The sequence below is a fragment of the Aptenodytes forsteri genome, unplaced genomic scaffold (assembly GCF_000699145.1).
Source record: "Aptenodytes forsteri isolate BGI_AS27 unplaced genomic scaffold, ASM69914v1 Scaffold183, whole genome shotgun sequence".
Classification (NCBI taxonomy): domain Eukaryota; kingdom Metazoa; phylum Chordata; class Aves; order Sphenisciformes; family Spheniscidae; genus Aptenodytes; species Aptenodytes forsteri.
In genome coordinates, this window is record NW_008795918.1 from 3795686 (window position 1) to 3812288 (window position 16603).

The window sequence follows — 16603 nt, forward strand, 5'->3', positions numbered from 1 at the left end:
CCCCCCCCCCCCCCCCCCAAAAAAAAAAACAAAACCCAAACCCACCCCAAAACGGTCTCTCTCTTTAGTGATGCCAGAAAAAAATATGCAGTGGTTGTCTATCCTGGTGGTAAGGTGTGTGCAAGATAGGGACAGTCATGTTCACAACAGACCACTGCCTTGGAATCCTACAAATCCAAAACATATTCAATCTAGGAGATGCTGTACAATAGATTTCCTCCTCTGAACTAGTCTTCCCTCTTTGACTCTTTCTTCTCTCCTCCAATTCCTCCTACTGCTATTACCAATGCAGCTCCAGAAAAGTCATGTTGGTATTAGGACCTTACCAAATTGTCATTTGAGGTTTGGTGTTTTTTTGAAGGTCAGGAAACACAGTACTTAAACTAGTGCTGATGGTTCCTTTGTGACAGCATTTGACAAGGTGGAATTGTAACTGAATAGTGACAAGTACAGAGGAATCAATAAGAGAAACAAATCTGTTGCTGATAAGAGCTCAACTGTAAAACTTAAGCTATCTACCTCTCTTCACTGCCCGGTCACTCTTCTCACTGCAGGCCTTTGAAGTCTCTAACCACTGACTGTTATTACATAGCATCTCTCTCAGACAGCCATGCCCTGGTGATGTAGAGGACATAGAATATACACATATGCTGTTCCTGAGATACTGATAATTCTGTGAAGATTATTCTTTAAGTTTTAAAGCAGTTTTCGTTCAATATCATACAGGAAGAAGCAGCTTGAGAACGCTTTTCTATTTGATGCTTAGTGACACACACGGGAATGGCCTTTCACAGTGCCGCTGAAGTTAATGCCCTAATAAAAACAGCTTGTCCTCAATGGACTTTGTTTGCTTTAGCCTGACTTTATTTTCAAGGGATTAAAGCTTAGCAATAATATTTGTATGGTCTTGAAACTCTCTTCTGTTTTCGGAAAAAAGCACGTTGTTAATATAAATTCAGAGAGGAGGCAAAAAATGTTTTCCTTTAGTTTCACTTTGTCACGTTCTAGGAGGAGCAAAACCAGACACCAGAAACCTCCCACAAAAAAAAGCTGACCGCTAGAGCTTTTTTAGGGAACTTTCAACATTGACCTTTAAAAAAGGTATAAAACGTTGTACATAATTTTGAGATACCTATAGCAATAATACTTTGTCAAGATGTTTGAAGAAAGGATTTAATACAATTTAGTCTGCCACAAACTCCAAGTTAGGAATGATTACTGAAGTGCTTAAAAACCAAGCAAGCCATATGCGAGTGACACAATTTTCTTCTTTACCCATACACTCAAAACATATACATTATCTTTGGCAGAAAGATGCTTTCCATCTGACAAATCTGTAAGCCATCGGAAAAATTGACACTCATGTTCAGTAGGGAACAGTGAGTCCTGTGGAGACAATGGGATGTAAGATTTTCCTCCCTCCGCCCCCCCATTGTGCTTGTGGCTGGTGGAGTTCCAAGAGAACGTGGAAAAAAGATTATTTGGTTTCTTTTACCCTGGAGCAATAATTTCCAGTAGCCACCTAGTGAACTTAAAGGAAGTCTGCTTGGTTTAATTTTTTCCCTGAAAATGATGATAAAACAAGTTTATAAAGGAACATGGTACTTACCCTTTATCAGGCTCCAATTCAAGAGTTTAAAACATATTGCTGGCTTTACACAGGCAAGTATTTACCTTGACTGAGCTGCTTAGTAGCTCTTTTCAAATCAATGGGAATATAAATGTGCTACGAGTGAGGCACGTGCTTTAGGGTCTTGCTGAATCATGTCCTTTGCATGTCCCAATCATTACTGAAAAATGTGGTCGTGACCATACACCAAATTAGGACAAGAGCATTTGTTATGGAAGGTAGAGTGTGGCAGGACATGAAGCTGGTGTGCGTTTGAATGGGGGTGTGTGCGTGTGTGTGTGTTTCCTGCTGTGAGACTACCAAGCATTTAGATCTTTTCCAGATTCTGCCATTTCTGGAGAAGTCCTAGATGCTAGAAGCCAGGCATTTTGAAAGCCACGTTATTTCTTTAGGTACATTGCATACACATTAAAAAACAGAAAAAAAAATTCTTGATTTCTGCCAGGTATGTGACACAATAACAACATAACAAATCATCTTTTTTATTAAATGCTTCATACACACTGAATTCAGTATGAACCAAAATGACATTGTTTCTTTCTCTATTTGATAGTAACATTTATGCCTTTCTAGTATGCAGAGAGGTATATGTATACTCCTCCCAAATATTACGTGGCTCTACGAGAAAAGCGGTATACCAAATGACTGATGCAAAATCTACTAAAATGAATATGCTCACTTCAATAAACTCTGGATTAAACTTCAAAGTTAGTTTTGTTTCTCAAGTTTCAGTTTCAATAGAGATTTTTTTTAGTGACAATGGAAGAGAAAAAAAATATAAAAGATAAAACCAGCATCTACAATTAAGCAGTAATGCACAGCTATCATTAAATGGCATGGCTTGGTTTCTTTCCCACAGAGATCTTTGCACATGAAGAAGGGCTCCCTTCCCTCTCACCACTTCAAGAAAGTTGTTTTAGCTTTTAGTTTCTTTGAGCCATCACAGAAAATTTCTGAGTGTATTTGATTGTAAGCAGCAAGATGTTTCATTGCTTTCAACTGTCAAAAGTTGTTGCAGAAAAGTATGCAGCATAGATATTCCAGAAGTTATGTACTGTCTGCCTTAATACATTGCCTCTTTGCTTTGCCTTCATTTGCTCGTGTTCATATTATTAGTCTATAATTATTAAATCCAGTTTACCCATAATGACAATTCTGTGTCAAGAAAAACCTTTCTATTTCTGTGCTATTTAGTTAAAGCATTGTTTAACTAAATCTAATCTAATTTTTAACTAAAACATTAAATCTAAGAGCAAGTTCTTCTTGTTTTGCCACTTCATAGAAATTTTTCCTTTGCTGTTTTGGGGCCCACTCCTGTAGATCCGCTGAAGGAAAAGTCTAACTGGAATCGGCAAGGATAGAAGGTGAATGAAGCTGCTACCATACATATTGTCAAGAAGGCAGGAGCTGAGGCTCCAGACACATTGAGCCACATATACTAGCCTATTCTTTACAAATAAATTAAGCACAGGCCCCTTCCCCGAAAAGTTCAAAGTAAAATAAACAAACAAGATACCACTATAAGTAAAAGGTATAATATAATATGCCTTTTATATAATATATAATAATATGAACTAAATACAGAGGGAGATTGTGATATGTCCAAAAGCATGGGTATTTTTGTAGAAGTTTAGCTAATTTTCTTATCATTACTTTTTGTTTATGTTAACAATTTGCTAAGTTTCAAACCCACCAAAATCTCTTGGTTCTAGATTTATAGGAAGCAAAACCTACATTTAGAGCTGCTGACTGGCACCATATAAATTTATGACAAATTGTATTTGTAACACATGTAATTTCAGCTCCAGCACTGTAGTCCTGGAATTGGAGTAGTGCCTATTACCAGAAAAGGCACTTTGTTTTTACATACAAAACACTACTTAGAAACTCAAATGTAATACTTTTTTTTTTACCTTTTTTTTTTCCCCCAAGATACACAAAGCCTGAACCAGCAATGAGTTCTCCGAGATTTCATGAGAATGTGCCGAAAGGAATAGCAGCGCTCTGTTCATTCATCTTCACAAGACTAAATACAATGTTGTTTAGCCAGTTCTTTTGGTCGCCTTTCCCTCCTAATTTTAAAGATTAAAAATGTTAGATAACTACTTAGTTTTCAGCTGCTCAGTTTTCTTGCTTGAACTAGCAGTGCAGCACACTAAACAGAAAACATTGATACTGGTTTCATAGAATTCCTGAGCCATGACAGTAGACTTAAAGTTGGATTGCAGAATATTTGAAGCTGCCTCACATTTGACTGACTATGCCATTTTAGTCTGACCTTTGCAAGTTTTTATGGGCATCTTTAAAATGTATTTTAAATCAAGTTACGCAGCATAGAAAGTGAAGTCATGACCATTTACAGAAGACCAAAACATTTGGACTTTGGATACCCAAAGACTCTGCTGACACCAAGAATCAAAGCCCAGTACCACTTTTCTAGTTACAGTGCATGATGTTATGACGTTAGCTAAAAACCAAAACCTGATGCTCCCTTGAATTTGGGTGAAAAAAGAACTGGGTCTAACTATTGTAATTCTGTGCTTAATGTCTTCAAGGCAGTTTATAATAATTCCCATAGGAAAAACTATTAATCTGGACAAACACCTTTTCCATGTCTAAGCCATCACTACTCCAGCAATGTCTGAAGACTTAGAAGAATGTCTTATTAGCTTTAGCTCAAACTCGCACAGCTCCTTTTCCAGGGATCAGATCTCTCCACTTAGTCACAGTCAAAATGGATTCTGATTCTGTTTCACTAATGCTTAGATATGCCCAAATCTAAAAAACATTTAATGCAGAGATGGAATCAGGGTAAATGGTCTTGCAGAAGAATGGAGCAAGCATCTTGTAATTAAGAAAATAAAACATTTTAATGAGTTCAGAGGTGGAAGTTTACTAGATTAAGGCAGCACAGCAGGAATAGAAAACTAGCTGTGCCCTGAGGTTGGCTTTCTAGCTGAAGCACAGGAAGACATGTTCAGAGAGCAGTTAGCTCAGCCAAACCTAGTTAGGTACACAGCATTCAGCTTGTTAATAGACTCTGTCTCCATTGATTGACACTTCTCATATGATCAGTTTTTTTTTATTAGAAGGTTGGGGTTTTACCAGATAGATTAAAGATCAATAACGTGAAAATGAATGATAGCCTCTCAACTGATCTGGTATAAATCTGAAAAATACATGCATTTAACTTTGTATTGTCAAGCATAAATTACCACGCTCTTTCCTGAGTGCGATATCTGTTGTGGGAGTAACTGGTTTGGTTTAGGATTCTTCTCAACGGTTGCACGTTAACTAGAATTAATAGTGGTATTTTCTTCTACTTCCTTACTTAGAACATTTATTTGTACATTCAACTCTAAGCTACGCACCAAAGAGACTTTACAAATTTAAAATTGCAATGTTAAAAAAAACCCCTTCAAAATACCCTTTAAGTATTTATAATTACTTTAAGAAACACAAGAACACTGCCTACGGCATTCCCCAAAATATACAAATGCACACTATAACAATAATTGCTGCTTTTTTTCCTGTTTCAGTGTCCTGTGAATTCTTCAGGATGGTTTCCATTTACTTATGGGGGACAATGATTTAATGTTTTCAAATGTAGTGATTTGGTTTAATAATAGCTTACCTAATACTTCAAGAATAAATAGAAGAAATAGTAATTTTATTTATTTAGCATTGAAAAAGAAGCACAAAATTTGCTTTTATTATGGTCATCGCAACAGGCTGTTAAAGGTCTGAGTTTTTCAGGTTGAATTTTTGGACACAGAATGAGATACAGGAAAAGGAAAAAACTTTTTGAGCAGTAAAGCTAGGTTTCTAATTCCAGCAGTGATCTGTCTTTCTCTGTTAAAGAGAAGATGCTGATGTTGTATTTTTAGACTAGCTTAATTCCACTATCTGCATGAGGCGGCTTCTTGCAGTAACAGGAGTAGTGCTTCACTGTAGAGGATCGACACCCCATCTATGCAAAGCCAAGGTGCTTTATTCTTTTGTATGAGAGAGGAAGGTCTAAGGTTAAGCCAATAACTACACCAAAGAGGTATGGATCGAGTAGCATTAAGTCTGACATTCCGCTACAATAAGAGAGGAAATGGACTTAGAGCATCATTGCAGGGAATACCTGTGATGTCCTTCATCTGAGGAGTCGGTCACAGATTTGCCTCTCTTAAGCTACAAGTTTTACCTTCTGTTCTTCCTTCTGGCTACTGAAAACTTTTATTGGGGTGCAGATTTACTGAAGGAGGTATGTGAAAGTGGGCAAATTTAACTCTCCCATTAGTCCTGCCTCTTGCTGTTTTCCTCCAGAGCTAGCAACCAGTGATAAGAAATTGGAGAAGGGTATGGGAATGCATACTGATAGAGATAATAATGAACAAATTGTTGAGGAGGTGGTAAGCATCCTCTATCCAGATGGAATTATAATAATGAGTCTTCTTGGCCAAGACAAGACAGATACAGTCATAAAAAGCCACAAGTTTTGAAATTCTGCTAATTCAATTGCTCTTGTGAACCCAATTTGGTTATAACAGTGGGTACACATTTGAAAATCATAATAGAAGAAAGGCACAGTGAACATCTAATGCTCTTAACCAGATGCACTGCCTTGCCCTCACTTCTTTCCTGAGAGAATCGAAGGGGTAACGGTCTACTAGCTACTCCACATCTAAACTGGAATTAGGTTCTTATTAACTGGAGATACTGCTCTATAGAAAAACTTTTTTTGGGGGGTGAGGGCGTGGGTGTTAACTACAAACCTCTATTTCGGGATGCAATTCAAATATATCTGAAGACTGGAGGCAGGAATCCTCAATTTGAAAAATACAATTAAGATGTACAGCATGGGTTGGCTTCACAGAAGGTTTTTAAACGTAGTTCAAGACTGTCTCAGGGTAATTAAAACCAAGGGGTCAAAATCAGTTTCAGACAAAGTTAAAGAGGTGGAAAATGCACATGATATGTTCATTGCTTTAATAGAAGAAAATAGAAGGTTTAACCTGAAGAGAGGCAAAATAGAAACTAATCTGGAACAGACGAGTGGCACTGAAGGAATTGGCATCGTCAAAAAGCTTTCTGCTCCCACCTCCCCCTTTGCAAAGGTGGATGGCAGATATGTTGAAGCAGTATTTTAGGGAAAATTCAGAAGGTATTACTAAGCTGGAAGAATGCCTGAAAAGAAGTGTCCGAGAACATTAAAGTAGCTCATTTGACACATTTAACCAATTTGAAGTGACACAGGTTATGAGAAATTCTTCTTATCTTCAGCTTTAGCAATTTTCATACTGTACAATAATGTCCCTGAAGCTGCTGGAAAGTAGTTCTAGCTATTTGTCATTCATACGTCCCTCTTCCCAATATTCAGGCTCTGACTAGATTAAGATTCCTGCTCCTTGATCTCTCTCACTGTTGTATCTCTGGGAAAAAGTTTAAGAAGTTGCTTTAGCAATACAGAGAATTACCTCAGCAATGGCAAACTTTCTAACACTCTTAATATCCATGCATTACATTCATGGAGATCCCATGGAAGGTCTACCAGTGTGAGACCATCAGGCCAATGATACTTTTATGCTTTCCAGGAGAGTCTTCTGCTCCTAGATAGAACCTTGTTTGAGAGAACAAACAACTTTGGTATATTGGTCCCATTCTCAGTGAAAGAATTCAGAGCTCCTTCTCATCTGTGGTTATTGCAGATATGTGCAATAGCACAAGCTCTTTCACCCATGATTGGAAATCTGGAAATCTGTGGCATCCATTGAGCCAGCATCCTATTGCAGCTTACATGCAGAAAGTCTGATGTTCCTTACATGTGTCACATTTATTTTGTGACATAGCAAAACGTGACCTTGCAATACTGTCCTCACAGACATACTATACTGGCAGACAGTAACCCTGAAGTATGACAGAGTTTCCATATAGGCCACTTCTCCCCAGACAAGAAGAGGAAGAAACAGTGATTCAAGCCTTCCTCTTAAAGTCAGCTCTGGGTAGACAAGCCCTTGAACCTGCATAAAACCTCAAAGATACTGTCTTTTTACCCTAATTGGAATGGAAAACTGAGCCTTAACTAACAGGAACATAAAGGAAAAATACTTTCTAGAGCTCTCTTCCAATGGTATCTAGATGATCTTGTTTTGGACAATGAACATTAACTTGATGTTTCAATTTAATATTAACTGCATTATAAATGATGACATAAAAAAAAGCAGCACATCGTCATTTCTGATGGTACTGCAGCCCTATGCAGAGGCAGTAAAAGTGACTTAAAACCAGTGATGAGAAAGGAGAGGCAAAAAACTAGAAGCTATTTAATATATCTACCTTCAAATTTCAAGAAATTTACTATTTTTGATTTTTAGTAGATTTCCTGCATGGACCTAAAAGTACACTTAGTGCTTTGAAGTTAGACACACTGAATTAGCATTATAATTTCTACTGGTCTGAGGAACAAGACTTGTAAATGAATGCAAATAATTAAAGTATGCTAGCAAGAATTAAGACAAGCATTGTAATACCTAGGCTTGGAGGTTGAAATCAGAAGCACAAGAAAATCCCGGTAAGTTACATACCAGGACAGATACACAAGTGGAAACACAATATAGAGTTTCTGACAGTCAGTTCCACTCTGTCTCCTTGCCAACAAAGCCCAACTTTCTTTAGAAGAAAGGAGAACAACTCATGCCTATTTCTTTAAAATAATTTAATGGCCAGTACTTCTTTAACACAGCTGCACCTGGAATGATATATTAGCGTCTAAATGGAAGCTTAATAGAATGAGTTAGAGAGAATAATGAAGAGAATAGACCAAATGATGGGGGAGGAAGATGATAATCAGAAATACTAAAAATAAAAGATGTCTGTTGGATCAAGTAAGAAATCTTAAAGGCAATGGATATTCTGGAATAAAGATGAGGGTGTAAATTGGATGAATATGAATAGATTTTAAAAATGCAAATATGAGATGAAAAGAAAAAGGGAACTGAGAAAGAGACAACAAAAGTGATTAGGGAAAAAGTCACAGGGAAGTTTTGTTGACGGAACAAGTGCAGTGACCTTAAAAGAACAAGTTTGACAAAGTGAAAGACTAAGTAGTACTTGGGACCTTAGGTAGACATTTTAACAGGCGAGACACTCTTCAAAATTTATCAAGATCAATTTTGATTAGGATTTGAGTTTGTACAGTTGCAGTTCAGGAAAAGAAAAAAAACCAACCCAAAACTAAACCCCTCTTTGATTATGACTTTGTTCCTGAATCCCCTGAAAGTTGCCAAAAGACATAACTTTCAAAGAGGTTATTGTTGATTAATTTGTACCTTTGGTATTCTAGGTAGAATTGCTACAATATTAGTTACCAGTTTTGGTTAGGAGCCTGTATATTCATCATATAGAAGTAAACGTGTAAAAAGATTTACGCGGGCACAATCTAAGCAAGTTGATAACACTTCTGAAAGCCTCTATATCACCTAGGACTATACTCTCAAAAAGAATATATGTGGTGAATGTTTCAATGCCTAAGTCAATGTATCCTCTCCCTAAAATACAACCCATGTTCCTATATGTTGTGGAATACCATTCATAGCAGCTGACACACTGAGCAGAAAGCTGCCAAAATTCAGTGATAGGAGACATTAATTATTACTGGTTGCACAGGCCCCACTACCTTAATGTGTATCAAGGAGCTTCTTGGCTGATGCTGCCAATCCAAAGATGTTTCTTTGGCCCACAGCTCTGAATTGTCATCTCTACAGTAGTCCATGCACGTTAATGGAGGTACACTTGGTTATCCTTTGGATCCCTTAGGGTGATATTGGAGGGGAGTGGGGAGGGCACATTATGAAAGTGGTCCAGCATCCCAGTTTAAAGTTTATCGTGCCTGTAAAGGGTGGGATACCTTGATATTAGTTAGGTGTCTTGAAGTCATTAAAATCCAGGTTATTTAAGAACAAGTAGCAAGATTGTTTATACAAAATCCAAAATAGATAACTGAATTACATACAAAGCATTTGCAGACAGGACAGAAATGAGAGGGAACCATACAGAATCTACTTATTGCAAGACCAGAAGTTTCTTCTACTTCCCTTCTATCCAGCCAATAAACTGTTCGATTCTTAACACAGGTGTTCAGAGATTCAGTCCTTTTGCATAGCTTATATCCTGAGGGATACAGGGAACCTAGCTTTGGGAATCCTTCCTTTTTTTGTACTACCAACACCCTTCTTGGGGAGTTACTAAGATGTAAGGCTTCCTTCTCACTCCACCCTGCTGAGAAGGATTTCTTACTATTCATTTGGTCCCAGGTAACTCCAGAATTCCTCCCTCCTTGTCACTGAGCACCTCTTTATGTTTTCAGAATGTTCATTTCCCTTAGGCCTATCCGGAAGCAATTATCACCTGCCTAGACAGTAAACAGATTATGCTAATGGTGTTCCAGAACCCTACTTTTAACCTGCTGTGATGCCAAACATCCTTTCTTGTCAAGCGATTCAAAACCCAGGCTGATGCTTTTTTCCACACAGCTTATCATGCAACCTGATATTTTCCATGCATACATAACCTGCCAGTCTTATTTGATATAACTGCATAGCTCAGTTTACTTGCACTTTATCCAAGACCAGATCTTATCTGAAATCAAACACTGCAGCATTTTGTAAAAATGGGTTTGGGAAGGCTACCCCTTCTGTGCCCCGAACCATTTCCCTCCAAAAATTGTTTTTGGGGGACACCATGATTTTGCCACCCCTAGGTTTGATATCTAACTTGAGGTGGCACCCCTAACCCTTGCTTAGCTTTAGTTACTGATGATCCATCACTGGTGTATTAAATTCCCAATTATATAACACATTTCTTAATTAAAAAAACCCCAAACAAAACACTTCTAAGCACACTATATAACATTCATTGCGTGATAAGAGTGTAATAAATTTACCATAACCCTTTTTAAATGCAGGCATTTGGTGAATCCTTTTGGAAAGCTAAGTTATCTTCTGCTCTACCACTTTCACATTACTATTTGTCTGTTTAATGTCTAAAACAGCTCTAAAGAACAGTTCAAGAGGAAATGATGTGATTTACTTGTTTCTTTTCAAGCTGCTTCTGAGCATATGCTATTAACACTCTATACACGAATGGTGGGAAAACAGTTATGATGTGTCATTAAAAGACTGATGATCACATTAACAGCACGTTTCACCCATTCATTACTGCTTAACACACCCGATTCAGCTATATCCTTCACTTATTCCGTGTGTCTACTCTTTTTTTCTGATCATCCAGCAGGTCTTTACTGATCAAACTGCCCATCTTCCAAAGTAAGTGATACATACTGCTAGCCCAGCTACAAGGCATTTATCAAGCTGCTGAGTGCATTTAGTGTGCAACAGGCTTTCATACTGCCTTCACTTCTTCATGTTTAGAGCTTTAATACCCAACCCTCCTATGTGAAGAAGTTGCAAGATTTGCAACACTTCTGAATTAATAAAATATATGGTCCAATATGTCATTATTACATCTGATATCATGGTTCCCATTTGTGAACCAACTCCCTGGGAGTGTGTTTCATGCCCACAACAAATTTTAATCTAAAAATATAATCCTAAATTTCCAGGGTTATTGCTTCTGTTCACAAGCTGAAGGAATACTTCGCTCTCTTTGCTTCTCCTGACGTTTCACAAACAGTCTGCAGGACAGGAAAAGCTAATTGACTTCCTGTAACTCCTGGTTTAATAAAGTAACCAAATTCTACCCTCAGGTTTACACCTACAGACTTAGAGTTAGGGAGATGAGAGCAGACTCGAAATCTTGCTCTGCAACTGCAACTTTCTTAACAATTCTGTAGAAGTTTATTATATTTCACTGTTTCATTGTCTGGTAACATACTGCCTGCTCAGCTAGGATAACAGAAATAAATGAAATATCCTATTATACTTACTGGCTATCCTGGAGATGAGTGGACTATCTTCACAGGGGGAGAAAAGAGACTAGAGATTTTACTCTAATATATGTAGAGCATTCCCTAAGCCTTTTATCCACAGGAGTGCCACAGAAGACTACTGGGGTAACATTTTATAGACAAGGAGGTCCAAAACACGTGGAGGATGTTTATCAAATGAGACTGCTACCAGGAACTGACCATGAAACAGGGCACTTTTGGGAAAGTGCTTGTCATGAAAACCATGTAAAATTCCTGCCTCTGTGACTGCCGGTAGTAGCTTTGTGGATTCCCTTGAGATGATTTACAAACAAAAGACGCCAAAGCATGCAAAGGACATGGTTACGTAATTGTGAAGTAATTTCTGCGCTACAGAAGTAAGATTATGGTAGTAGTAAATGATTTCCTTTTTTTTCCCCCTTGCATCAGACAATAGAACATCAAATATCAAAGAATTAAGAGAGTTAACTTGTTTCCTGTTGCTTTTACGTCAGTTTTGACAGGAAGTAATTACAGGTAGTTTGTTCAGACACGATACTAATATTCTCTGTGTTTCTGCTGGAAAAACTGCACATTTAACTAAATAGAATTAGTATGATAAACTTTAGTAATCAGCTGTACATATCTAAGATATGTCAAATATCTGTCTGTCTTAATAAGTTGCTTCAACATTGCAAGCTAAGTTTAGACACATATGTTTTGCTGTGTTAAACATGCCCATTATTCAAACCAGAGCAACTGATCTGTAGATTAGAGTTATTTGTACAGGTAACTGAAACAAATTAAACTCTTCCCATTACAAAACCATATTTGAGTGCTAAATATTAATTGTTCAACTGGGATAGAGTTATATACTAACTTGAAAAGCGACATGGTTGGGAACTAAAGTCAGGCTATTCTGTGCCACATTTTAAAGTCTGTTTTCAGATGTTCCTAATCTAGTTTCAAGTTGTTTTCACCATCAAATTCGCATTATCCCCAGAAGCCTCACCAGTCAAGCACCAAGAAGCACTTTCTTCACACCAGGAATAAACAATCCCCCCTCCACCTCTACACCTGTCAAAGTAGCTGCAGCCAGTGGACCTCCACCTCTACACCTGTCAAAGTAGCTGCAGCCGGTGGACCTCCACCTCTACACCTGTCAAAGTAGCTGCAGCCGGTGGAAAGTGGTGCACCCACTGGGCAGCGTGTCAGTCTGGAGGAACAGTAGCTGCAGCTGGCGAAAGGGGACATATCCTGTTTGCAGAAGAGAGGCACATAGGAAAGGATGTTCCTCCATCCAGGAAGGTCTCAGTACTATGTGTGAGAGACTTGCCTATCCAAGTCCTTCTAGAAGCATCAGTGGGCTTTGGAGTTTAATCGTATGATTACAGAGTCAGATAATAGTAGCATTTGGTTCCCCTAGCTGGATAAAGTGCCAGAAATCTGATGCAACTGTTTTCGGAAGGCTTATTACATACCTATTAGGCAAAGATGACAGATCAGCATTAATTATCAACACCTAATTTAGATAATCAAATTTACCTTTCATTTTTGCACTAAAGCATTCTCTGTATAAGATGTTCACAGCAAAACATTAAATTATGTTATTACAAGAAGTTTATTATGTATGCTAAGATTTTTAAAATTATGTGAAAAATTAATGTAAACATACCTACATACAGTATATTTTAGTACTCTGAGAAGTAAAAAAACCATTACGACTGCAGAGCAGTTAGCAGGACTGCTCAAGGATTTTCTCTCAAGTAGACTCCTAGGACAGAAAACAATAACAAGTAGCTCACTAGAAATTCACATTTAAATATGAACTTCCTTCTAGGTGCTGGACTTTTATTACAGGGTAAGGCTGATACAGCTCAGGCTTATAAACCTGTGAGTTTTCTATCTAAATAATGTAAGCTCTTTTTAGAAGAGGGTCAGAAACTTCTTCGTTCTTGCACAAAAAAAAAAGCGGGTTTTCCAATTTCTAGGTCCCTCAAGTTTGGAAGGAGAAGAATATTCTAATTGCAATTATTCTGTCAAACTCATGGGACTTCAGCACAATCTAATTGCAAAAATTGACTGATTAAACTAAGAAATAGTTAAGGGATAGAAATTCAAGTATCAGCTATAAACGAAAGATAATTTTATTTCTAGGTGACGCAATAACCAGAAAGAATAAAACTGCTAGATGCAGGAGACTTTAATTTATTAACCCCTGAGGTAATGAGTGACACACTTTTTAATGCAGATAAATATAAGACAATGAGATAGGATCAATGAATAGATAATTTGCTGATAAGAAAGAAACAGAGAGATGTGAGTGCAGGGGAAATAAAAATAGACACATCTGTTCACGCTACACCTAAAATGGCCAGAGTGATTAGGGAGAACATCACTATGTAATGAGGGTAGATTATAGCAAAGGAATGCCTGAGTTGCCTCTTACATAAGAAACAGCAGTAGTGGCCTGATTTTATACTTTTTTAGATCTCCCTTGAATAGAACCCTTTTTCTGAAATACAACACAAAACAGACTTAAGATGTAGATATATTTCAAAATACTTAGGAAGAAAAACAGCAGCTGTACAAAGAACCCTTTACATCAACATCAGAACTGTTACTTAAGGCCTGAATTCTACTTGACTTTTACTGTAATGCGAATCATTTCAATGCCTCAATTTGCTCCTGTTGAATCTTTCCCTTCCTTGTTGTCATTCAGTTGCCCTGATAATTCACCTTGCATTTGCCAGCTGAGAGGAGTTCTGGAGAAGTTGTTTAACAAAAAACCCACATACCCTAAAACTACAGCCCTGAAAGCCATTTTTTAGCTGTCTGAAGGATGGCCAGAGAATCTCCAGTTTCACTATTCCCCCCCCCCCCTGTATGAAATAACAAGAGAATTAATTTGTTCTCATGGAGGCCAGTTTTGGAACATTTAGAATTTGACACGTAACATGTCACCAAAACGATAAAATACCCACACCCCCAAACAGAGCTATCCATTAACTTCCTTATTTGAAAGCAAACTTTGGCATGCTCATTTCAGATTTTCTTAGAAAGCAAGGGGAGAGATGGCTGAAAGACACCTCCAATTAATCACTCAAGATGCATCCCATAGGTAAGGAGCAGGTGGACACGTGCTACATTTTTTTTTCCCAAAGGGAATGAATCAGCAGGAACACAGCATGTACCTTGTAAAAATCAGTAGGACAGGCCCTATGACCAAAACAAAGAAGGATGAAGAAAATTAACTCATAAAAGCACTAGCAATTTGCCTTAGTTTTAGAATGGTGAAAACTACAGGAGATTGGAGCGCCTAGAGCTTGATCTTACATTTTCTTAGGAAAGACTTAAAAAACCCCCTCCTAAACACCAAAATACACATACAAAAACCCCACAGCATATTTGACTGTAGAAGATGGAATGTATTTGGCATGCATGGAATAAAAAACTTGAATGGCTCTTCTATGCAAGTTACTGTTTTGGATTGCCAGAATTAGTTGGTTAATCATGTGATTATATCATCTGGGACAAGATCTTAAATATAGCTATGATGGCATTTAAACTTTCACTCTTCAGATGCAGTTTGAGCCATTCAGCTTTCATTAACTTGAGCGGGATCATGATCTTTGAATATGGTAATACCTGCCTTTTTTTTTTCCACCAATTCCCATGAGCTCTATGCTTGCTACAGGGATGGCTTAGCTGGTGACAGCTATTCATATTTATAAAACCAAAGTGTTCCTTCTACTTCCACCATTCTTCCCTCTTCTCTTCTGAGCTTTCTTTGAAAAGAAGCGGGTCTCACTTTGCATTCATTCCCTTTTTGGCCTTCACCAACACTTCTGGCTAGAGGTACTTGAACTAGGTTGTGCACTTGATTCAGTCTGGCTGAACTGAGTCCTCCATGACTGAGCCTCTCAGGTACAGGTCGCAGTAAGCCTGATGGGTGTACTGTGCACATGCAAGTCATCTGCCCACTGAAAATCTGTTAGACCATGTATTGGATTTACTACACACATGCTGCACAGCACATTTATAGCACATTGCTGCACAACCGATCTGTCTTACTGTGCTGGTCAGTATAAAGTTGCTCTAGTACTAAACTCCTTTCTCTGGATACGTGGAGATCCAGTGGTCTGCGCTGCTGGGCATCCAGTAGGTCAGTGCTCAAAGGCAGTAGAGTTAAAAGGACCGGAGCGTCACAAACGCTGTACACACACACAAAACCACCCTCTCAGCTCTTTTATTGTTAGTAGCTCACATGGGAGGGGCTGTCTGCCCATGCTTCCTTCTAGATCATGATCTCTGTTGTTCAGAAGGCCATGGACCTCTCTGCCCTTTCCCTCCATCCCTCTGCTCTGCCATTCTGTGTTCTTCACCAGAATTGTACTCCTCAGCAAAATCCTAGCTTGTGCACAAAACCCCCCCCCCCCCCCCCCCCCCCAGGAGCTTGTGGAAATTTTTTCAAGGGATCCTTGTTCCCACCTCCCCTCTCCTTGCTTCTGGTAGCGGGCAGCAGTTCTATACAATACAGCAGTAAGTATTTAGATTTATTTGGTTTCATATTCTGCAGCTTCTTACATATGGTCTCAGTTTTCAGATATGACTTCTGCAAGGTACACTCAAGTACTTCCAAGCTTATTTATAGAATGCTAAATATTCACTAAAAACAATGGCCTCCTGTTTATCATTTGCTGATTTTATACTCACAATAGGAATTCAGGGACCCAAGTTTGACAGGCATTATTTAATGAAGTATCAAACTGGGCTGAGAGCAAGAATTCACTCTAATTTAACCATACTGCCTCTTACTACCATGGAACATCCTTTCTTGAAGAACAGGGGGTTCTCATCTGTTTTGTAGAATGCATTTAAAAACCATAAGGGTTTTTGGTTATCAGTACAAACCAAATAGCCTCTTAGATTTTGTAGATTAAGTACGTAGGCATAGGCTAAGCAAAATGGGAGAACCAGCAGACAACAGCATCATTAAGCTTAGTCTGTGCCATTATTAAACCAATGCCTGTGCCTGCTTTTGAGATGTCAACTAATGGCTT

At 38.2% G+C, this 16603-nt stretch overlaps 1 protein-coding gene across 1 annotated transcript in view; it reads right to left on the bottom strand.

Annotated features, from left to right (window-relative positions):
• Positions 1-9403, bottom strand: part of SLC39A10 (solute carrier family 39 member 10) — a 63064-nt gene extending 53661 nt beyond the window's left edge. The window contains exon 1 of the mRNA XM_019473515.1: positions 9294-9403. Within this exon, the coding sequence (XP_019329060.1) occupies positions 9294-9389 (96 nt within the window). The 5' untranslated portion in view covers positions 9390-9403. The remainder of the gene's footprint in view (positions 1-9293) is intronic.
• Positions 9404-16603: the final 7200 nt, after the last annotated feature.